The sequence below is a fragment of the Lepidochelys kempii genome, chromosome 5, assembly GCF_965140265.1.
Source record: "Lepidochelys kempii isolate rLepKem1 chromosome 5, rLepKem1.hap2, whole genome shotgun sequence".
In the NCBI taxonomy this organism is placed as follows: Eukaryota; Metazoa; Chordata; order Testudines; family Cheloniidae; genus Lepidochelys; species Lepidochelys kempii.
In genome coordinates, this window is record NC_133260.1 from 69,419,160 (window position 1) to 69,443,866 (window position 24,707).

The 24,707-nt window shown below is 41.7% G+C and overlaps 1 protein-coding gene across 18 annotated transcripts in view; it reads left to right on the forward strand.

Annotated features, from left to right (window-relative positions):
* Positions 1-24,707, forward strand: part of FER (FER tyrosine kinase) — a 429,890-nt gene that overhangs the window by 87,621 nt on the left and 317,562 nt on the right. For 13 of the 18 annotated variants that reach the window (XR_012158994.1, XM_073344644.1, XM_073344641.1 and 10 more), the window contains 3 exons: positions 13,764-13,947; positions 19,472-19,609; positions 20,469-20,588. Coding sequence is in view for 17 of the 18 variants with exons in the window: in XM_073344644.1 (XP_073200745.1) it covers positions 13,764-13,947; positions 19,472-19,609; positions 20,469-20,588 (442 nt within the window). In the remaining variant the exon portion in view is untranslated. Of the gene's footprint in view, positions 1-2,355; positions 2,500-6,107; positions 6,798-13,763; positions 13,948-17,353; positions 17,397-19,471; positions 19,610-20,468; positions 20,589-24,707 lie in introns of those variants that run through there. The other 5 variants (XM_073344652.1, XM_073344650.1, XM_073344656.1 and 2 more) reach the window with 5 other exon arrangements.

Consider the following 24,707-nt stretch of genomic DNA (forward strand, 5'->3'; position numbering starts at 1 on the left):
CTTGTGTGAGAGATTTATAGGTAAGCAGGCAATAAACTCACTCCTGTTTATACTTTACTTGCTGGTTTTTTTTTTTCAGAGTAACAGCCGTGTTAGTCTGTATTCGCAAAAAGAAAAGGAGTACTTGTGGCACCTTAGAGACTAACCAATTTATTTGAGCATGAGCTTTCGTGAGCTGCAGCTCACTTCATCGGATGCATACTGTGGAAACTGCAGAAGACATTATATACACAGAGACCATGAAACAATACCTCCTCCCACCCCACTCTCCTGCTGGTAATAGCTTATCTAAAGTGATCATCAAGTTGGGCCATTTCCAGCTCAAATCCAGGTTTTCTCACCCTCTGCCCACCCCCACACAAACTCACTCTTCTGCTGGTAAGAGCCCATCCAAAGTGACCACTCTCCTCACAATGTGTATGAAAATCAAGGTGGGCCATTTCCAGCACAAATCCAGGTTTTCTCACCCCCCCACCCCCTTTTTTTCAAAAAAACACACACACAAAAACTCTCTCTCCTGCTGGTAATAGCTTATCCAAAGCGACCACTCTCCCTACAATGTGCATGATAAGGTGGGCCATCTCCAGCACAAATCCAGGTTCTTCCCCCCCCCCCCCCCAACTCACTCTCCTGCTGGCAATAGCTCATCCAAACTGACCACTCTCCTTACAATGTGCATGATAATCAAGGTGGGCCATTTCCAGCATAAATCCAAGTTTAACTAGAACGTCGGGGGGGTGGGGGGGATAGAAAAAAACAAGGGGAAATAGGCTACCTTGCATAATGACTTAGCCACTCCCAGTCTCTATTTAAGCCTAAATTAATAGTGTCCAATTTGCAAATGAATTCCAATTCAGCAGTTTCTCGCTGGAGTCTGGATTTGAAGTTTTTTTGTTGTAAGGTAGCGACCTTCATGTCTGTAATCGCGTGACCAGAGAGATTGAAGTGTTCTCCGACTGGTTTATGAATGTTATAATTCTTGACGTCTGATTTGTGTCCATTTATTCTTTTACATAGAGACTGTCCAGTTTGACCAATGTACATGGCAGAGGGGCATTGCTGGCACATGATGGCATATATCACATTGGTGGATGTGCAGGTGAATGAGCCTCTGATAGTGTGGCTGATGTTATTAGGCCCTGTGATGGTGTCCCCTGAATAGATATGTGGGCACAGCTGGCAACGGGCTTTGTTGCAAGGATAGGTTCCTGGGTTAGTGGTTCTGTTGTGTGGTATGTGGTTGCTGGTGAGTATTTGCTTCAGGTTGGGGGGCTGTCTGTAGGCAAGGACTGGCCTGTCTCCCAAGATTTGTGAGAGTGTTGGGTCATCCTTCAGGATAGGTTGTAGATCCTTAATAATGCGTTGGAGGGGTTTTAGTTGGGGGCTGAAGGTGACGGCTAGTGGCGTTCTGTTATTTTCTTTGTTAGGCCTGTCCTGTAGTAGGTGACTTGTGGGAACTCTTCTGGCTCTATCAATCTGTTTCTTCACTTCCGCAGGTGGGTATTGTATTTGTAAGAATGCTTGATAGAGATCTTGTAGGTGTTTGTCTCTGTCTGAGGGGTTGGAGCAAATGCGATTGTATCGCAGAGCTTGGCTGTAGACGATGTGAATTGGAATTCATTTGTAAATTGGACACTTAATTTAGGCTTAAATAGAGATTGGGAGTGGCTAAGTCATTATGCAAGGTAGCCTATTTCCCCTTGTTTTTTTCTATCCCCCCCAACCCCCCGACGTTCTGGTTAAACTTGGATTTATGCTGGAAATGGCCCACCTTAATTATCATGCACATTGTAAGGAGAGTGATCAGTTTGGATGAGCTATTGCCAGCAGGAGAGTGAGTTTGTGGGGGTGTGTGTGTGAGAAAACCTGTATTTGTGCTGGAAATGGCCCACCTTGATTTTCATACACATTGTGAGGAGAGTGGTCACTTTGGATAAGCTATTACCAGCAGGAGAGTGAGTTTGTGTGTGTGGTTTTTGGAGGGGGGTGGGGGGGTGAGAGAACCTGGATTTGTGCTGGAAATGGCCCACCTTGATTATCATACACATTTTAAAGAGAGTGGTCACTTTGGATGGGCTATTACCAGCAGGAAGGTGAGTTTGTGTGGGGTGGGGGGGAGGGTGAGAGAAACTGGATTTGTGCTGGAAATGGCCCAACTTGATGATCACTTTAGATAAGCTATTACCAGCAGGAGAGTGGGGTGGGAGGAGGTATTGTTTCATGGTCTCTGTGTATATAATGTCTTCTGCAGTTTCCACAGTATGCATCCGATGAAGTGAGCTGTAGCTCACGAAAGCTCATGCTCAAATTGGTTAGTCTCTAAGGTGCCACAAGTACTCCTTTTCTTTTTGTTTTTTTTTGTTGGCCTAGTGAAAGTGATGTCAATTAAACTGCAGTGCTCTTGCATTTTTTTATTTTATATCTAACTGCAGAATCTTGATGATGGAGGCTGATCAGTAACTTCCACAGAGTTCACCCCTTGTCACCAACTTTTATAAGGTTTACGGTTCTAGTTCAGTTAAGATTGTTTGGATGTGATTTGCTTTGTATATCAGTAAAAAATATTTTTTTTAAAGTCTTTTGAGTTCTGTCCTTGTGGAAGCCCAGTGAAGCTGAACTCAACTTGGGAACCAAATGTGTTTAAAACACAGTGCCTCTTTGGGTCATGTACTAGCATTTTCTCAGGAGAATATATGAATTGTCAAAGAGATAAATTATATAGTATCACTTAGATGTGCATAACACTTTACAAAAGACTTAGTTTAAACAGATTCCTATGCCAAGGAGCTTCTAGGATAAATTGAATGGCTGTAGTACAATTACAAAATGAGGCACAGGGTTGACTATGACTTTGTTCTCAACCAATGGTGGAAAGCTAGGTGAAATAAGTGAATTATAAAGAGAAATTTGAAAATGGAGATAAAGGATTTTAGGCACTTGGGAATCAGGAGATTTCTCTCAAAGGTGGGAAGCAGTGTGGAAAAACATAGCATATGAGAAGGAACAATCTTTTCTCAAGAGAGTACTGTTAGTTATAGAGGACCCTCTTCAGGTTTTGGGATTCATGTTCCCTTGAATAAGTCTAACTTAACATGCTTAGGATAATATTAAAAAACAAAACGGCCTAAAATATTTTTGACACAAACTTTTGATTTTATTTGAAACTAACGAGAGAAAGCCGTACACTTTTGCACTAAGGTTAAAAGAACACCAAATGAGAAATTGCATTTTTTCCTGACTTTTGTATTTGAAATAGTTTAAGATTACCCCTTAAGATCAATATCTGCTTTTCAAAGAACTCTTGTCAGTCCATGCCAACAATGTGATTACAATATACTCCTTGGTCTTGTGTATTAAACAGTGTGAGAGTCTTCACTGGTATAGCATTAATACCTTGTTGTTAGCTTATTTTGTTGAGCTCACCCTAATATTTTTTCAGATTACCCGTATCGTGACACTTGAATCGTCAGTTGCTGGCTCCCATTAGCAAACCTAATACGGAAAAGCATTGCATAATATTTTCAGTTTATTCTAGAAATTATTTCTCTTAGCTACTGCTGCCAATAATTTATTTTTGGGACCCAAGATATCTTAATAATTTTGAGCTAGAGTGCAGTGACTCTATGGAATATGCAAGGGCTGAAAAAAAATGTAATACATGATACGTATACAGTTATTCACACAGAAATAAAGTAGTGTTTTGTAAATGTTATGCTATAAAAAGAACGAATTGCCAGGATATTAGAGAGACAAAGAGCTTGTCTACACTGGCAAGTTTTGTTGATGAAACTAATGTCGACAAGGAAAAATCGACAAAAGGAAAGTTGCCAAAGTGTTTATATTTGCTCCCTCTGACAGATCATGTCCACATTCGGGGCACCTTTGTTGACAGTGAGAGGAATGCACTGTGACCATCTGTTGCTAGGTGTTGTGGGAATGCGGAAATGGAGTGCGGCGCATCCTGGGATGTGCAAAATGTACCATCATGCACCGCTTTGTCTCACCCCTCCAAAGGTTTCTGGCTTCCTTTTGTGCCATTTTTCCAACTGTCAGTCTTTCGTAGTGCCCGCCAGCATCTGCAGCGAGAGAAGATGGATCCTGCACTTCTCTCCTATGTGCTGTTAGCTGTCGTGAGGACATCGCGCATGGCAGCACAGTTATTCAGAGTTAATCGCAAAGTTAGCAGAGGATGAATTGTAGGCACCTGAGTTTGATATTGACGGTAGCAGCTTATCAGTGCTTTGTGCATTCACAGGGCAGCTGCATAAGGCAGACCGTCACTTTTGGGCTAGGGAAACAAGCACTGATTGGTGGGATTGCATTGTCATGCAGGTGTGGGATGATGACCAATGGGTACAAAACTTCAGGATGTGTAAAGCAACCTTCATGGAGCTATCTTCCGAACTGCAGTGCAAGGACACCAGATTGAGAGCTGCCCTTTCTGTAGAGAAGCGAGTTGCAATCATTGTGTGGAAACTGGTGAATCTAGACTGCTACCGGTCAGTTGCAAATCAATTTGGAGTAGTGAAGTCCACTGCTGCGGCAGGGCAGTAAATCGCATTCTGCTGCATAGGACCATGTCTCTGGGAAATGTGCATGAAATAGCGAATGGCTTTGCAGAGATGGGTTTCCCTAACTGTGGTGGGGCGATTGATGGCGCACACATTCCAATTTTAGCGCCAGACCACCTTGCCTTTGAATCCATCAATAGGAAGGGATACTTCCCCACAGTGTTGCAGATGCTTGTGGATCACTGAGGACGTTTCACGGACATCCGTACAGGCTGGTCTGTAAAGGTGCATGACGCACGCATCTTCAGGAATTGTGGCCTGTACAGAAAGTTGCAGGCGGGTACTTTCTTTCAAGACCATAGTAATCCTGGGAGACCCAGCTTACCCCTTACAGCCCTGGCTCATGAAACTTTACACAGGGCACCTGGACAGCAGTAAGGAGCATTTTAACAACAGGCTGAGCAGATGCATGGTGGTCGAGTGTACCTTTGGCCGTTTGAAAGCTCACTGGAGGTGTCTCAGTGGCTAGACCTTACCGAGAATAATATTCTCGTGGTCATAGCTGCGTGCTGCACTTTGCATAATCTGTGTGAATCTAAGGATGAAATGTTTGCTCAGGTGTAGAGCACTGTGACAGAGCACTTGGTTGCACAGTTTGAACAGCCAGATTCTAGGGCTGTCAGAGGAGCCCAGAGGGCTGCTATTAACATCAGAGAGGCTTTGAGGAACTATTTTGACAATGGGGGCAGTAACACATCTGCTTTGGAGTTGCTTCCCTGGTGCATCCATGTACAATTTTGGGGCCCAATGCTTTAGAAGCCTGTTCCCAGAGTGAATTGATTGCTATATGCTTTTGTAGAACACACAATAAAAACGCTGTACCATTAATACCTTAGCCTTTATTTGTTGTTAAAAAGGGTAAAACCTCACAACTGTGTGTAGCTCCAAGCTGTGAGGGGGGTGGAGTGATGGGGAAACTCAAGAGGGTTGTGAAGTGAAAAGGAATGTGTGGGCATGGAGGGGGGTGGGGGTTGGCAAAGAATTGTGCATCTGCATGTGCTGAAGTGGAGGTTGACCACGGATCTGCACAGTCTGCAGCGGTATCAAAGACTTGAGCATATCTGTCTGATCCTCCATAACTTTTATCATCTGCTCTGTCACTTGCCTAGCAAAGCAGCATTCTCTTTTCTGTCCTGCCTTTTGGCTTCCCAGCACTCTTTGCGTTCCCTGGTCTGTCTTTCATCGCGCTGCAGCACCTCCCGGAATATATCGTCTTTGCTGCGCCTAAGGTTTTTTGTTATTTGCCAAAGCCGGTCCGCGGGGGTGTGTGGCGTGTTCTTAAAGGTCTGTGCAGAACAGAAGAGGGATTGTTACATTCCAGTGAATGATTGAAACGTTTTAGTAAAAAGGGCATTTTGGTAGTAGAAATCACTTTCTTTCTCAGACTCTAGGGAGGCACACAGCTTCACGAGCACCCCAATCATTGTGAGGGTCAGGAATGGGGGGAAGACAGTTGTGCTTACGGACAAAAGGTTACGGCTTGCAGGGCAGTTGTGCAGGGAAGTCATTCTAAAATTATCCCACACTTTTTCACAGGCGGCCAACCTGCTGGCTGACATTTCGCTGCTGCGGGTGACCAGAGAAACCAGGGCACAGATGCTGAATGCTTGCAGCTTTCACCCTGGTCTATATACAGCTCAACTATGTGCCACTTTGATCCCAGCTCCAGTGATTGCTAAATGGCATGGTACAGTTTCCTACAATGGGGGAACTAACAAGGTTGCAATCCCTTGGAACCTGCGACAGAGGATTAACAATTACCTCTTCAAAACTTTCCAGAGTCTTTCTCTGAAGGATTCCCTGCAGGTCTCTATGTCTGTCGACACCCTGCTTGACCATGCAGATTAGCTACACAGGACAATGTCCAGCTCACAGAAAACACTACCTGCCTCCCACGTTTCAATTTCCTACACAAGCCACAGCAACTTACCCTGCGTCACATCTGCTTCCTGCTCCCTGTTGAGCACTTCTGGAGTGGAGAAAAGTTCCTGGCTGTCTGCCCCACCGGGCGACACTGCTGTGAGAACCACATGCTCTTCTAGCTCAACTTCTTCATCCAGAATTTCAGTCTGCGGGTTACCCCCTCTTTCTGCTGCCTGCGAAGTATCCACGGGGCTATTGGCGATGGAGGTGGGGTCACCACCGAGGATAGCATTCAGCTACTTATAGAAGCGGCAGGTCTTATGTGCAGCATTGGAGCGATGGTTCACCTCCCACACCTTAAGGTATGCCTGCCTCAGCTCCTTTATCTTCGCTCTGCACTGCTGCGTGTCCCGATCATAGCACTTTTCGCACAAGCCTCGAGAAATTTGCCCATACGTGTCCCGATTCCTGCGGGTCACTCGTAGCTGCGACTGAACAGACTCCTTTCCCGATATACTGATCAGATCCAACAACTCAGTGGTGGTCCAAGTGGGAGCGCGTTTGGTGCGACAGCCAGCCATGCTCATCTGGGAAGCCAGCAAGCAGGAAATGAGATTTAAAATTCCTTGGGCTTGCAAGGGGGAGGAGCGGGTTGGCTGCAGGGCAGTGGAGTTCAAACTGCTGACCAGAGCAGCAGCATGGGAATTGTGGGTTACTTTCTGGAGGCCAGTAAAACTGGAAAAAAAAACCCTGTGGTGTCTACGCTGCATGTTTGTCGACAATAAAGAGAGGGGAAAAGAAAAAAGTCTCTCACAGGGTGGAAGTTTTTTGTTGCCAAAACTAGGCATTTTTTTCGAAAAAGTCACATTGCAGTGTGTACGTTACCACCGTTTTGTCGCCAAAAACTGGCTTTTGGCGAAAAAACTAGCCAGTGCAGACAAGCCCGAAGTGTGTGAAGCAATCTTTTATTGGAACAACTTCAGCTGGTGAGCGAGACTAGCTTTCGTGTTTACCTAGAGCTCTTCTTCAGGTCTGGGAAACATATTCAGTGTTACAGCTAAATCCAGTGTGGAGCAGATAGTTTAGCATGAGTTGTTAACACATTTCAAGGGACCATTCAAGGTGAAGAGGCCCATTAACACCCTTCCAGTCATAGGGAGGAAAGGAAGGGGTGGGGGAGGCAGCTGGTAGGAGTTGTTAGTGGGTTAGAGATTGTTGTAAATAAGCCATAAATTTCGTGTCTCTCTCTCTATCTCTCCAATTCATGATTTTTAGTGTCCAGCAAAGTTATGAATTGAAGCTCCCAGGCTTGTCTTTTGAAAGTGTTGTGCAGGTTTTCTTTGGAGATGAGGACTGACAGATCAAATATGGATTGATTACAATGCAGGCTTGGGATGACAATCAGCGGCTGCAGAACTCTCAGATCCAGAAGGTCACTTTCTTGCATCTGTGCACTGAGCATCGTCCAGTCTCTCAGCTCAGGCACAGGAGATGACTTTCCAAAGTGCTGGGGGGTTCTTGATCACCGGCCCTGCCCCAGGCTTCACCCCACTCACTCCTTCCCCCAAGGCCTCACCCTGCCTGCTCCTGCTCCACCCTTGCCCCACCTCTTCCTGCCCAGTTTTGCCTCCTCCCTCAAGCGTACCACGTCCTAGCTCCTCCGATCTCCACTCCCAGTCTCCTGCATGCCGCTGCACGATTGTGGTGGGCAGGAGGTGCGGGGAGGGAGGAGGAGGTGCTGATCCATGGGGCCCACTGGGAGGCGCTAGGGGAGCTCATAAGGGGGCTGCTGGTGGGTGCTCAGTACCTACCGTTTTTTCTCTGTGGGTGCTCCAGCCCCAAAGCACCTACGGAGTCAGTGCCTATGAGTTCAGGGACAGTAATGTGAGAGCTGCATTGACAGTGGAGAAGCAAGTGGCAATGACACTGTGGAAACTTGCAATGCCAAATTGCTACTAGTCATTAGGAAATCTATTTGGAGTTGGAAAATCCACTGTAAGTACTGTTGTCAAACAAGTGTATGGGAGTCATTAATCATCTCCTGCATCTCTTGCAACGTGCAGGACGTAGTAGATGGATTTGCAGCAATGGGATTTCTGAACTGCGATGGATTGACAGACTGCACATATATTCCTATTTTGGCACCAAACCACCTTGCCACAGAGTACAGCAGCAGAAAGGGCTACTTTTCTATCGTGATGCAAGCATTGGTGCATCATTGACATGAGTGTGGGCTGGTCAGGGAAGATGCATGACTCTCGCATCTTTAAGAATACGGAACTTTTCAGAAAGCTACCAGCAGGGTCTTTGTCAACTGTTGGATTACCATTGGGAATGTTGAAATGCCAGTAGTGATCCTGGAGGGCCCAGCCTGCTGTTGCTACCTTAGTGCATGAAGCCATACACTGGCCACTTCGACAGCACTCAGGAGAGATTCAGCTACTGGTTCAGAAGATGTAGAGTGCCAGTTGAATGTGCTTCAGGTCGATTGGAGGGATGCTGGGGTTGTTTACTCACGAGATTTGACGTCAGTGAGAAAAATATTCTAGTGGTTATAACTGCTGTGTCCTGCGTAATATTTGGTAAGCAAAGGGAGAAGTGTCTGTTGGGGTGATGGTGGAGCAGCTGCCTGCTGAGTTTGAACAGCCAGACATGAGGGCAATTAAAAGCGCTCAACGTGGAGATATACAATGCATGGAGTCTTTGACATACTGCTTTAACAGTGAGCCATGGTAATGTGTTTTTTGTTGTAAAGTGCTCTACCTGGCCCTGCTGTTCTTTGGGGCCTGGTAGGAGTTATGTGGTGCTTGATGTACATGTCTGAATATAAAACTGTCAGTGCACCTATTTAATTTTGTTTGAGAGTGGTCCTATGAGTTGTGTGACACTGTGCATTAATAGGTAATTGGTTGCTTTCAGATCTGCTAAGCACTTGGCAGAATATGTTGTGAATTAATAAAGATGAATTATGTTCCAAATTATAGCGTTTTATTCTGTAAAAATATTCAGTGCCAAAATAATTGTGCAATTTTACAACAAATACATTAATACAACTGATGAAGGGGAAAGTACATTGATATCCATTTCAGCTACACATACACTGGCCTTTGAAAGCCATAGTTGATATATGTGAAGCTATGATTGTCTTTAATATCCCCTGGGGTACAGTAGTAGGGTAATGCCGTGGCCCAATGCCATAGGGAATGTTAGGGGTGTGTGTGGAGAAGTCCGGAAAAGAGTTCTCAGTGGGCTGCAGAGGGAGCCTGGTGAACCTGTAGACCCACAAGAGTCTGCATTGTCTGTGTTTGCTGCCTGAGAAACCCCATTATGTCCTGGTGCATCTCCCTCTCTGTCCTGGGCCTTTCTCCTCTCCAGTCTTTACTTTTCTAGGCTGTCTGCAGTGTTTAAATAGTTTTGATTTAAATCTATCCATCCTCTCAAGATTATATTGCAGAGTAGTTGGATTGGAGATTTTGTGTGTAAGTGCCGCATTAATGGTAAAGTTTTATCTGTTCATTGTTGCATGATACTGCATACACATGATATACATTTTGCTAAAGAGAAAAAGTTTCTGTAACTGAAAGCTTAATTGGACCTGAACTTTGTAACAACAAAGAATATATAAGCCTTAAGTATTAGTCCGATGTACATCATCGTGTAGCTGAATTGAAAATAGAAGTGACAGTTTCATAACATTTTAATTAGCTGCGGAAATGGTATAAGTGACAGAACTTGTCTGTTCTTCTAAAGGTTTTCTGTAGCATCCATCACCATATTATGTAAGTACTTGTCACTTTTTGATTTGTATATTTAACTTTATGTAACAAATATCGCACTGCAGAGTGTAGGACTGAATTCCTTGCCCCATTGATGTCAATGGGAGTTTTGTCAACGACTTACATGAATTCAGGATTTTGCCATATGAACCAAATAGTTCAAATCTGGAGAAATGCTGTACACATGAATTCTTTTCTTGGCAGTGGTAGGTGCAGGTACTTAGCACCTCTCCAAATTTGAGCTTTAACTTCTAGCTTTTGGTGAAGTATAAAAAGTTATAGGAAACAAAAGAGAAACAGGAGAATCTGAGTCACTTTCTTGCATATTAACATACATTTGCTGATATGGTATGTCTGCAAATACAGAACTAGAACAAAATTTTTCACATAGTTTATTTTCTGAGACTCAGGTTCTCTGAACTGTTTGCTTTTTGACTTAATGTAAAACTCAAGTGTACATTTTGAAAGTGAGCTGAATATGTTAATGGTTGTAAAGAAATTTAATTCAGTTTCTCTGCTGTTTTATTCAGAGTAAATATTAGGCTCTAGAAGGCATAGGACCACAGAATGTATAGTTGTAAGGACTGGAATGATGCTGAGACCATTTGCCATCTTTAATTTTTGAAATAAAATACTTTTTAAAAATAGTGGACTACCATGTTGTACAGTATGCGGTTTATACCATATGTAATAAACACTTGAAAAGTTCATAATGAAAACTGAAATAATTGACTTCCTAGAATAGTTTAACAAGCACTCCAGATTCTCATGCAAATGTCAAACTTGCATAATTGAATTTTGCCAGCTTTATTATAATGTTTATAGCACAACATATTGTATATACAGTTTATTACTATAAACATTAAACAGATTTGTCAACAAGTGATGGCAATAGAATTGTAATTAGATCTGTTTATGAAATTAATTATACTGATAAAGAGAACTTGGATGTTTTCCTCACTGCTAATTGACAAGTTGATCAACTGTGCATGTTGCTTCACTGAATTCTATTGGTAAAAGAAATTCAATCTAGATATAGTGTTTTAGTTAAGTTCTTCATATTAATAGTGAGTCCAAAAGCTGTTAGTTAAAAGTTGAGGGCGCATACTAATAGTGTGATTTATTCTGAAATGAGTTGTGATGTGTCATAGAGGTATAATTTATGGAAAACAATTACATATCTGAGTTAGAGATGAAAGGAATAAATTTGTCCTTTGTAGTAGTGTTTGAGGGTGTTTTAGTACTGAGGGTCTCTGCAGCAATGTGGTTGTGATGATTAACACAAATATGTTCAACTGTGTGCTTTTGGTTGTCATGGTGCATTGGGTGGATAGCTGCGCATGTATATATAATTTGCATATAGCAAAATATTGGTAGTGTGGCAGTTCTGTATATGGAAACTATCAAAAGAATGTTAGGTATTTTGATTTCTATGTTGTTTTGCGAAGGTGTTCTCCTTTTCCAAGAGATGTACAGTGAATATAACAGTTACAAAAATTAAAAACAAATGCCTTCTGGTTTTATGTTGCCAGCGGAATACAGTCATTCTCTGGTTGAAGCATAAGAGTATGTCTGTGCTATGGAGGCTTTACTGGCATAGGTCGGCTGCCATAGCTATGCTGGCATAATCCCATAGCGCAGATGCAGCCTATATTGACCCAAGATATTTTTCCATTGGTTTTGGAACACTGCCTCCCTGGGTAATGATACCTATGTTGACAGATTTCAGAGTAACAGCCGTACACTTTCCACAGTATGCATCCGATGAAGTGAGCTGTAGCTCACGAAAGCTTATGCTCAAATAAATTGGTTAGTCTCCTTTTCTTTTTATGTTGACAGAAGCATTCTTTCATCGATAAACCTGCCTCTACACTGGGGTTAGTTCAAAATAGATAAGAAGCTCAGGGCTGTGGGATTTTTAGTACCCCTGACTGACATAGTTATGCTGACCTAATTTAAGTACCAACGTGCTGCTGCTACTTTTGACAAACGCAGCATCTAACGATTGTGACCCTGAGAAAAGTACTACAGAGGTATTCAGTTAAGAATGTGGACTCTGCAGAGTAGGAGTTCTATGCAAAGTGTAACTCGAACAATTTAATTTTTGGAGAGTTTAGCAATTCATTTGATCCTGATGTAGAAGGTGAAGTAGTTAGCATAGGTGTCTAAGATAAAGAGTTGACTAGTGAGGGTGTGGAGATGTACATGATTTCTGTTTGGTACACAGAATGCAAAGGGTTCATCTTGATCACTTTATAGCCTGAGAACTCTGTTCCTCCTACATGGAAAAAATAGGTAAGTAATTGGAAAATTTGTTTTATTACCTGAAAACAAATGATCTTTTAAAACAATTGTGCACAATTGCTGTCTTTGCAAAGCTGGGAAATGTGTTTCCACAGTCTGAATTTTTCTGGTTGGAGGCGAAGGGTTTTATTGATAGCTTTAGCACAAGCTTTGTTTATCCGTAAGATAGTGCTTTAAAAAAATGCATTATAATGGTCATGACCATTGAAGTTTAAGTGGCAAAATAATTTTCAGAAACTGTTTAAAAATATTACAACCTCAAACTGCTAGAAATGCAAATGTTGTTTTGTGGGTTTTTTTAAGTACTTTGAATTATGCAACCATAGTAGTTGACTCTTAGAGATTAATTATCATTTACTTAAGTATTGATAGTATGCTTGCCTCTGTACAAGACACTACTATTATAAAGGGAGTGTCACAAGTATCAAAACACTTGCTGCCTTGGAGAGGTTATATTCTAAAGCTCTGATCTTGAAATAAACACTGTATGGGTGAAGCTCTCTGCTTTCATGGAGCTTATTGCAGCATCTTGGCCTGAAAGAAAGACACACAAGACGGAACACTGGAGATGCACAGGAAAGTGCTCACTATAGTTAGTTTAAAGGGTCTTTAGGGGAGATTTGAATAAAGAATTCAGATCTGTAAACCGGAGTCTTTGGTTAGATCATTTACAGTTGGATTTTTCTAGTGTGAAGGAAAGTTAATCTCTAGCTTCAAAAGAAGATAATGTGGAGGAAAAGTGATTTGGGAGACTTTGTAGGTATTGAATATTGTAGTAGGAAGTGGTGAAGCAGATTGAACATTGTGTGCATAGATTTGTCGTGTTTGTATACTTTTGTTATAGGCCATCAAATTATTGTAATTTTTCCCACATATTAGAAGGCAGCAGCTGCTAAGTTTTCATATACTCCTGTTAGGCTATACCTTTGAAAAGCAATCAGCCAAATCTTGCAGTTCTTAATCAAGACTTATTCACACAAAAGCCCACTAAAGTCATTTGGAGTTTTTGCCATATTTGGTCATCAGTAAGAAGAGCAGAATTTGGCCCGATGTAAGAATTAAAAGAATTCTCAGGGTTAGTCTTTTTTTAACTATCTGCCTAAAGTTTTAGTGGTGCAAAAAGGGGTGAATTTGTCATTGATCTAAAATGCAATTGTGAATACTTAATTTCTGGTATTATTAACAAGCAGTGATCTTACAGTGTGCTGTTAAATCACTGTATGAATTTTCCCTTTTTCTTTTCCTTCAGGAAAGGAGACTGAAAAAGCCAAAGATCGTTATGATAAAGCCACTATGAAACTTCACATGCTGCATAATCAGTATGTGTTGGCACTGAAGGGAGCACAGTTACATCAGCACCAGTACTATGACACTACGCTTCCTCTGTTACTTGATTCATTACAGAAGATGCAAGAAGAAATGGTTAAAGCACTGTGAGATAATCTTTTCCTTTTTGCTTTTGCTTTGTAATATGATGTCAATTTTATTTAATATCCCATTTAATTTTTATTTTAGTCCTGTTAGAAAATAATAAACCAATGTTATTTATTACCAAATGGAATGGCCAAGAAAAGTCATTATTTGTTCTGGTGGCAGTTTTCTATAGAAAGTCCATTCAAATAAATGGGACTTCATGTTTTTCAGGCTTAAGGGACTATGTGGACATGTCAAAGACAGGGCATTTCCTCCTATAAACTTCTAACATTATTAGTTGGTTTGAGTAAATTCTCAATCTTCATTTTTAAAACTTTGAAATGAATCATTTAATTTAAACTCATATTTGCTAATCCTGCAGATGACCCTAATTTTGTTTTGTGATTTCTCCCTTTTCATCTTAGTCACAAACAGCAGTGTCAATTGCTGAGCACAGTGATTTGATGTCTATGTACTGTTTCTATCTACTTCATCGCTGTCCAGATTTCTCTCGATCTCATCTGGGATCACATGAAGTAGGAGTGGTTCTTTAATTCAGTCAGTTTACATCTGCTCAAATGAGCAATAGAAAGGCAAAATATACCCCAGATGTTAGGCCTCACTCATTTCAATTTATGTGAGACAGTCTTGCTCAACCTCCATGGACTCTGAGCAATGAGAAAGTGACACGTCTGGTTCCCTAGGGACTTCTGCTCCAGTTTTCAGAAAGAGGCTTGACCTGCAGGACACCAGATTCTGATGAGAATCTTTTCTCTAGCCCTTATGCCTCCTGGTATGCCCCTAGGTTCCTGGGATGCAATAGACTTGGTCTGGACGCACTGGTTAGTGTAACAAGTAGTATATAAATTCCTTTAAATGTAAAATTCCGCCCAAAACTTTTTCCCATTGACTTCTTTGATCCTGGCCCGGAAGCCATTCTCACTGGTGCTTATAGTGTGTTTGTTTTGTTTGGCAAAAACAAAAAAACAACTAACAGCTGGTGGGGTGAGTCACAAGGACAAGTTTGAGGAATTTGGTGTTGGGGTTAGCGAGGAGAGCAGCTAATAGAATAGCAAAAGAAGGAAGAAGCCACCTGAAAAAAGTACCTGTTCTCAAGGACCATGGAGAGGACACTGTGGGATCCTTTAATTCTTGACAAGTTCTGAGCTTAAACTGCTTGCACGAAACAACTTGCTCCTTGATCATCATCTTTCCTATTCCTTGCTAATGTCTGACTAGAAAGAGAGGAATAGGTGAGGGCAAATTGCTGCTTCCTTAACTTGGTACAATAGAATTCTATGATCTCTGTAGGAAAGGAGGCAGGAAAAATCCAATTCTTGTCAGTGGTACCAACCTGGGGCCGTTTGGGGTATGTCTACACTGCAGTTAGACACCAGTGGCTGGCCCATGCCAGCTGACTTGGGCTGTTTACCTGTGGTGTAGACAAAGGCTCAGACTGGAGCCCAGGCTCTAGGACCCTGCAAAGTAGGAGGGTCCCAGGGCTCAGGCTGCAGGCCAGGCTCAGAAGTCTACATTGCAATTAAACAGCCCTGCAGCCTGAGCCCTGTGAGCCTGAGTCAGCTGACATGGGCCGGCTGCCAGTGTCTAATTGCAGTGGGGGCAAACCCGCTCCTTTCTCTCCCTGGGTCTTGTGGGAAGGTTAGCCGTCTGACCCAAATTAGCTAGCTACTTTTTTAGTTGTACTTCTCCATCAGCTGCTGGGAGTTTCTTCCACCTGGCTGCTCAGGATTTATCTACAGAGACCATGGAGAAATCGTTTTCTTAGTTATCCTAGTGTTTCAGATGCCTTCTGTTGTGACACTCTCTGTCATCAGTTTTTGCACTCAATCAGGTAATGGAGGCAAGTGCTGAGAAACAACACGTACCATGTACATTTCAAGTTTTAAAAAAATCCCTGATTGGGGTTCTTTCTTTAGAGACCTGATAATTGAAAAGTTCAGTAGTGGGTAAAATATGTACTTACCCCAATTGAGATACTATTAGGAAAAGTTAATCTAAAAATGACACCGCAGGGTTTCATGTTGATTCTATCAGTAACTCCATATCAAATGTGGGATTTTCAGAAGCACTGAGTATTGGCCTACCTCTGCTCCCATTGAGAATAAGACCAACATTGAGTGCTTTTGAAAATCCCTCCCAAAGTGTGCATAATTTACGTGTACACAAGTTGGATTTTCTAATTGCCAGCCCTGCAGACACAATCTCTATAGAGTTTTTGAGAATCAGGCCAAGTTCTTAACTTAATCATCACCAGTAATAGAGTGTTTGGGCTACTTTAGGCCCTTAGTTACACCAGTGCGTAGTCCCAGTCGCATCAGTGGAGGTCCATAGCTGTAAATTATTGTAATTTAATATTGTTGTTTGCAGTGTTGTTTTAGTTGGGTTGGTCCCATGATATTAGAGAGACAAGATGGGTGAGGTAATATCGTTTATTGGTCAACTTCATTTGTTGGAAGAGAAGCTTTCAAGACCTGAAGAAGAGTTCTGTGTAAGCTTGAAAGCTTTGTGTCTCTCCCCAACAGAAGTTGGACCGATAAAAGATATTACCTCACCCACTTCATCTCTGCAATTTTAATAAATAGTTCTATTGATGCACAAGTTGGAATAGAATCCAACATTTTCTCTGATCTGCAGGACCAACAAGAGTATAAAGCAGTAAAAATGTAGTTTTGTCACTAAGTGGACCTGGATATCTGAATATACACAGGATCAGCTCTCTTAAGTAAAAAGGTGCCATTTATAAATTATCACCTTATTAGTAGAATACTCTTTGTAAAGTGGCTTTTCACTGGAACACTGCTTCTATTGGATAACATTGAATCTAAGATAGAACCAAAGCTGATGTGTCAGGGAATTTCAGGCTAGGATCTGGGTGGTTTTAGTGTGGGGGAGATGGGACACCTTCATGAGGTATGGTTGAACAATCCTGGTTTTATGGACTGGTAGCCCTGTAGTGAATTGGTAAGATGTAGTATAGCTCCAACTTGATAACAGAATGGAAGAAAATGCCTAGAACTGAAGGGAAGAAAATTTGTATCACAGAAACTAGTATAGAAAATAGGCAATTAACCCATTCTACAAATATAATTTTTTAAGACATATATAAATATTTGCTTTCCTGAATGCCCACTTCTTTTTACATTAATCTCAAATCATCTACCTTGTATTTTAAAATTTTTTCGACTGTATTCCAATGTTAGATTGAGCTTTAATTTTTTTCTTGCCTCCACTGTTTACTCAAATAGCGAGGAAATCCAGGCAAGCAACATTTTTGGGGTTCATTAAGCATCTACTTGAAAAATGATTACAAGGAAAATAGATTAATGTTCCTTCTACTCTAATGTGCACTCTACTCTGGTTGGTCAATAGTGATCGATACTAAAAAATTTTTTTGTCTTCTTTCAGAACACAGTGAGATAGCTGAAGTTAATATTGAAAGTGTAAAAAGGTAAAATAGAAAATAGCTAAGGAATGCCAAAAATTAAATATTCCTGCTGTTGGGTTTTTTGGTTGGTACATATAAGAACAGCCATATTGGGTCAGACCAAAGGTCCATCTAGCCCAGTATCCAATCTTCCGACAGTGGCCAATGCCGGGTGTGCCATGGGAATGAACAGAACAGATAATCATCAAGTGATCCATTCCCTGTCACTCATTCTCAGCTTCTGGCCATTGATGGACCTATCTTCCATGAACTTATCTAGTTCTTTTATGAACCCTGTTGTTGTCTTGACCTTCACAACATCCTCTGGCAAAGAGTTCCACAGCTTGACTGTGCGCTGTGTGGAGAAATACTTCATTTTGTTTGTTTTAAACCTGCTGCCTATTAATTTCATTTGGTGACCCCCTAGTTCATGTGTTATGAGAAGAAGTAAATAACACTTCCTTATTTACTGTTGTATATATGTTGAATGTGACATGAGCATACGTGTGCTTCTTCTGGTGCGTAGAGTATTCAGAGAGCAGATTATTTGATTAGTTAAAATGATAGAGAGCAAAAGGTCCCATGGGTCACATGCACACTGGCCTGTAATATGGAGACTAACTGTACACTAATTTGTTATCTTAGATTAAAGTAGCTCATTCTTTATTAAACTAATGAGTCAGTGTTGCAGCTCTACATTTTGATGTTAAAATTATCAGTGGGGGGTTCAGATGAAGTACTGCTGCAATTGTTCCTTGGTAGTGATATATGGTGTCATGAGTAACTAATGGTGCTGCCTGTGTTAGTGGTTCCTTAATTTGTCTGTTATCTGTTTGGAGGCACGGCGGTGGTGGTAGGGAATATGCTCCCAGAGCCCTCCCTCTCGCAGAATCCCTTTGATGGAGGGACCATAATTTGGTTCTTTATTTTTTCCAATAATGTACAGTCTGATTCCTCTCTCTCACATTGATCAAACTGGACCGTCTCTACATAGAAGAATAAATGGACACAAATCAGATGTCAAGAATTATAACATTCAAAAACCAGTCGGGGAACACTTCAGTCTCTCTAGTCGCTCGATTATAGACCTAAAAGTGGCAATTCTTCAGCAAAAAAACTTCAAAAACGGACTCCGAGAGACTGCTGAATTGGAATTAATTTGCAAACTGGACACTGTTACATTAGGCTTGAATAAAGACTGGGAGTGGATCTGTCATTACAGAAAGTAAAATTATTTCCCAATGTTTATTTCCCCCCCCCCTCCCCCGTTCCTCCTAAGTTCTTGTCAACTGCTGGAAATAGCCCACCTTGATTATCACTACAAAAGGTTTTCTTTTTTTTTTTTTTCCCCTCTCCTGCTGGTAATAGCTCACCTTACCTGTTCACTCTCGTTAAAGTGTGTATGGTAATACCCATTGTTTCATGTTCTCTGTGTATATAAAATCTTCTCACTGTATTTTCCACTGCATGCATCCGATGAAGTGAGCTGTAGCTCACGAAAGCTTATGCTCAGATAAATTTGTTAGTCTCTAAGGTGGCACAAGTACTCCTTTTCTCTCTCTCTTTAGCCAGCTGGAACAGCCATTTGTAGGAACAACTAATTGCAAGGCATTCAACTCTGTTTGTTATCATAGTTTAATTTTACATCTGTTACTACAGAGATGTAACTTAAAAATGTAGTAGCAGAACAGAATAAGAATATTAACAATATACAGAGTTTTGAAATATTAGTAAAATCGTTGTATGAAGAATGAAAACTAGGAACAAGAACAAAAAAGTTTTCCCCTTTTTGTTGAGTTCGGGGTTAAAATTCTTAAAACTAAGTGCTTTAGTGTATTAAAGACTGCCAAGTATTATGAAGATTTACACTAAAGGTCTAGAAAAAATAAGAAATTATCTGAATTTGTTTGTTCTTTTAGTTTGTAAATTAAGATTTTCTGAAATATATATTCATGAAAACATGTTGTACATTAGGTATGCTTTTGGAATTATTTTGGAGGACTTCTATGGCCTGTGTTACGCAGGGGGTTAGACTAGATGATCATAATGGTCCCTTCGGGCCTTTGAATCTATGAATTATTGTATTTTTTCCCCCACAGAAAAGGAATCCTTGATGAATACAGTCAGATCACCAGTCTTGTAACAGAAGAGATAGTGAATGTCCATAAAGAGATCCAGACTTCTGTTGAACAGATAGACCCTAACTCAGAGTACAATGGCTTCATAGAAGCTCACAGGTATAAGCTTTCCATTCTAGTCCTTTTATTCATTTTTACCTCGCAAGAAGAAATTGTATTCTGTGTTAAGCCTTAATACTGAAAATTGGTATATGCTTAGTTTGTTTTCAGTTGGGTTCCTTTAAATTGTTACTTGACTGTAATGCTTCATCCTTATTTGTAAGATTATCTGACCTGTTTATCTCCATCTTTGTAAACTGTCCAAGGACTTCGTTAAATAATAAACAAGTCTTAAACTCAGCAATAAGATTTTTAAAAAAGAAAATACTAAACTCTGATAATTACTGATAAAGATATGTAGGCAGATACAATTGTGGGAGCTAGAAATTCTGAGTCACAGCATTAGCTATGTGCTATGTAATTTCAAGCAAAGTTTGTTTTAAGAATAAGTTTTATTTGTTCTTTATGGATCTGATCTTGCACATTTGTCACTCGGATAAGTAGTCCCAGTGAGTTCTTGGAATTATGTGCATGCATTTTTATCTCAGTTACTAATATATAGATTAATATTCATATTATTAGTTAGTCCTAAACTTGCAACTGGATCAGTTATTATGTATCCATACACCCATATGGTGGTCCATTAAAAGCCTTAGTTATGTAATGACCTTAATCCAAGGAAATGTCTTCCATTTTGTGTTTTGTTGTGTTTTTTAAAACTGCACTCTTATTTTGAAGGAAAGCTATCATGTTGCCTGTCTTCAATCTGCTTTTGTTTTCCATATGATTAAAATATGCTTTTTATTGACATAATCATTTTGGAAAGGAACAAATAGTTAGCTTCTGAGCTACACTTAGCGTCTCTGTGTGTGTATATACTGTGTAATATAAATCTTAAATTATTTTGTATACTTAACAGGTCACCAGAGAATGTAGAACAAGAAATAGTGTTTGATACATCTTTACTGGAAGAAAACGAAAATCTTCAAGCTAATGAGATAATGTGGAATAACTTAACAGCAGAAAGCTTGCAAGGAATGTAAGTATGTCTCAAAAAATGTGGCATCCTTTTTGACTATATAATAAGATTCCAGAAATGACACTTTGTGTCACTGTGAAGCCTGGAATGTCTGAGTCATTGTGAAGTGATGGAAACAGCTACAAGCATGGCTGAGAGTTTTTTGTTCAAAATATCACCAGATTGCATCATCACTGGGTTTCGCAGTCTGTTACTGTCCAGTTTTTAACTTCTTAACTATTTTGACTTTATGAATTACACCTGTGCGGTATACAGCTACAGTAAGGCATGTATCTATACTATCCCAAGAGTCCTAAACCATTGTAATATTAGAGGTAACTCAACCAATTACTCTACAGCTAATTTGCATACAACAATTTCATCGGTTGTATGAGGGAGAATGGATTATTTGGCTCAGATGCCACACTGGAGCAGCTCATATAATTCTCCCAGCACAATAACACCTACACACACAACCATTATTTATACACATTAACCCCAAACACACATAGCCCATCACTGCAGCACGCACACTCATTTGCCACCTTCACAAATTAACACACATTTTCCAGGATATTTCCTCCAGACACAAATCAACACAAGCAGCACAGACAATCACCCATAACATCACTGTGAAGCCTAAAATGTCTGTTAAGTTACTGTGAAGCGATGGAGACAGCTACAAGCATGACTTGAGAGCTCTTTTTATTTGGATTATAATCAGGTTAAATCTTCATCTAGAAGATACTAAGGTGATAAGTAATAGCATGGATTTGTCAAGAACAAATCATATCAAACCAACCTAGCAGCTTTCTTTGACAGAGTAACAAGCCTTGTGGATAAGGGGGAAGCGGCAGATGTGGCATAGCTTGACTTGAGTAAGGCTTTTGATACTGTTTTGTGTGACCTCCATAAACAAACTAGGAAATGCAACCTAGATGGAGCTACTGTAAGGTGGATGCACACTGGTTCGAAAACTGTTGCAGGACAGTATTCATCAATGGTTCACAGTCAAGCTGGAAGGGCATATCAAGTGGGGTCGTGCAGGGATCAGTCCTGGGTCCGGTTGTGTTCAATATCTTCATTGATGATTTAGATTATAAGCGTACACACTCTGTACCATTAAGTTTGTGGGTGATACCAAGCTGGGAGGCGTTGAAAGTGCTTTGGAGGATAGTATTAAAATTCAAAATGATCTGGACAGACTGGTCTCAAGTAAATCGGATGAAATTCAATAAGGACAAATGCAAACTACTCCACTTAGGAAAGAACAATCAGTTGCACACATGCAAAATGGGAAATGAGTACCTAGGAAGAAGTCCTGCAAAAAGGGATCTGGGCTCAGAGTGAATCAGAAGGTAAATATGAGTCAACAGTGTAACACTGTTGCAGAAAAAGCAATCATCATTCTGGGATGTATTAAGAGGAGTGTTGTAAGCAAGACACAAGAAACAGTTCTTCTGCTCTACTCTGCCCTGGTTAGGCCTCAACTGGAGTATTGTGTCCAGTTCTGGGTGCCATATTTCAGGAAAGTTGTGGACAAATTGGAGAAAGTCCAAAGAAGAGCAACAAAAATGATTAAAGGTCTAGAAAACATGACCTATGAGGGAAGATTGAAAAAATTGGGTTTGTTTAATCTGGAGGAGACTGAGAGGGGACATAAAAGGTTGTTATAAGGAGGTGGGAGAAACATTGTTCTCTTTAACCTCTGAGGATAGGAGAAAAAGCAATGGGCTTATATTTCAGCAGGGGTGATTGAGGTTGGACATTAAGAAAAACTTCCTAATTGTCAGGATAGTTAAGTACTGGAATAAATTGCCTATGGAGGTTGTGGAATCTCTGTATGATCTGCTCTTAAAACACTCCAATGATGAATACCTATCGGGGATGGTAGATAATACTTAGTCCTTCTTTGAGTGCAGGGGACTGGACTAGAACACTTCTTAAGGTCCCTTCCAGTGCTATGTGTCTATGATTCTATGATCACTGAGATTTGTGGTCTGTTACCATCCAGGTTTTAAGTTCTCAGCTGTTTTTAGGTTTTTTTACACGACATGACTTTTTTTACATGACTTTATGAATTACACCCATGTCACAGCATAGGCTTTCAGCTACTAGTTTCAGAAGCTTCGGCTTCTGTTTCCCATACTTCCTCCTCTTTATCCTGGACCTCCGGCTGCCTAACAGGTTTATAAAGAAATTCAAGTTCCGGATGGTGACACTCCCTTTGATTATTCGTTCCCTTTCTCAGGAAGCCTGGTTTGTGCTTTTGATATGAAAGATGCCTATTTCCACATCGACAGTCATCCCCAGAAGTTTCTCCAATTTATGGTTAGTTACTCCCATTATCAGTTCCATGTCCTCCCTTTTGATATTGCAATTGCTCTGTCTAGGCCTTTTGGTATTCTCCTACCTGGATGACTGGCTCCTCGTTGCACCATCCCGCAGGTGCTTCTTACCAGCCATTGTGGCTCTTTGCGGGCCCCTTGCCACTCTTGGGATTTGCATCAATGAGGAGAAGTCAGTTCTCGTACCTACCCACCAGATCACCTTTGTTGGTGCTCGTCTGGACTCCATCGCAGCCCAAGTTTTCCTTCTGGTCGACTGCTTTGCAGCCCTCGCTTCTATCATTACCACCTGGCGCTGCACTCCACGCACCTCCATCCACCATTGACTTTCCCTCCTCGGCCACATGATGGCCTGTACCTCTGTGATGCCTCATGCCACCTACACATACACTGCCTTCAGGTGTGGCTCCTCTCTATCTACAAGCTGCAGACAGGCTGCTTGGACAAACTTGTCCTGCCTCTCACTGTTGTCCTGGCATCCCTTGCATGGTGAACCAACCCAACGAAGGTCCTGGTTGGCACCCCCTTTACAGCTCCCACTCCCCTATGCCACTCTGACCACGGATACCTCCCTCGTTGGCTGGGGCATCCACCTGGTTGCAGTCTCTGGACCTCTCCAGGATGCATATCAACATCCTGGAATTGTGTGCTGCCTGCCTCACCTGTCAGGCCTTCCTCCCCCTCATACAATCTTGTCACATTCAACTGCTCTCTAACAACATGGCTGTGGTAGTCTGTCATCAAGTAAGGCAGCACCAAGTCTCCCTCCTTCTGTGCGGAGGCTGTCCACTTCTGGAACTGGTGCATCAAACAGTGTTACACTCCAGGTGTATATCTCCTGAGTGCCCATAACTCCCTTGTGGACATGCTCAGCAAGTCCTTCTACGCAAAGCACAAGTGGGAGCCTCAGAATCCTACCCTATGCTTTGGTTTCCGCAGGTGGAGCACCCTGCTCTGGGACCTCTTTGTGGTCAGAGAGAACTGCGAACTTCCCTCTTATTGCTCCAGGGGGGTCGTGTGGGCAGGGTTGTGTGGGCAGAATCCTGTGGCAGTGGCCTTCTCCTCCACTGGACTGGCAATCTCTGCTATGCCTTACCACCCATTCCCCTGCTCCCACAAGTTCTGCTCAAGGTTTTACCGGTATTGAGTAGCAGTCAGACTGATAGCCCCATTTGGCCTCGTCAGTATTGGTTCACAGACCTCCTCCGCCTCTCTGCTTATCTCCCGCTCTGCCTCCGTGCACACCCGGATCTCCTTTCACAGATGTATGGATGACTCCGGCACCCCAACTCGTGCCCGTTCTGCCTCACGGGTTGGTGTTTGGGTGGATCTCATGAGTACACAGGTCATGCTCTATCCCAGTGCTTGTCCTCATGCACAGCAGGAGGCTGTCCTCTAGGGCCTGCTATCAAGTGAAATGGAAACGGTTCACCATCTGGGCTCACTGCCACCATTTCCCGCTAGACTTCATATCCATCTCTCTCGTCCTTGACTACCTTCTCCAACTCAAGCTGTTGGGCCTTGTCCACAGTTCCATTTGGATCTACCTGACAGCACACAGTGCCTTCCTTCCTCCCTCTGGTAGACAGTTCCACTTTGTTCAGTCATCCAACCACTGTTTGTTTCCCCAAAGGTCTACTCAATGCCTTTCCACCACTGCAAGCCATCCCCTTCCTGGGACCTTAATGTCACTCTGCCCTGATCAAGCCTCATGATGTGCTGTCTTTCCTACCTCTCAATGAAGGTGATTTTCTTAGTCACCATCACGTCGGTGTGACATGTTAGCGAGTTG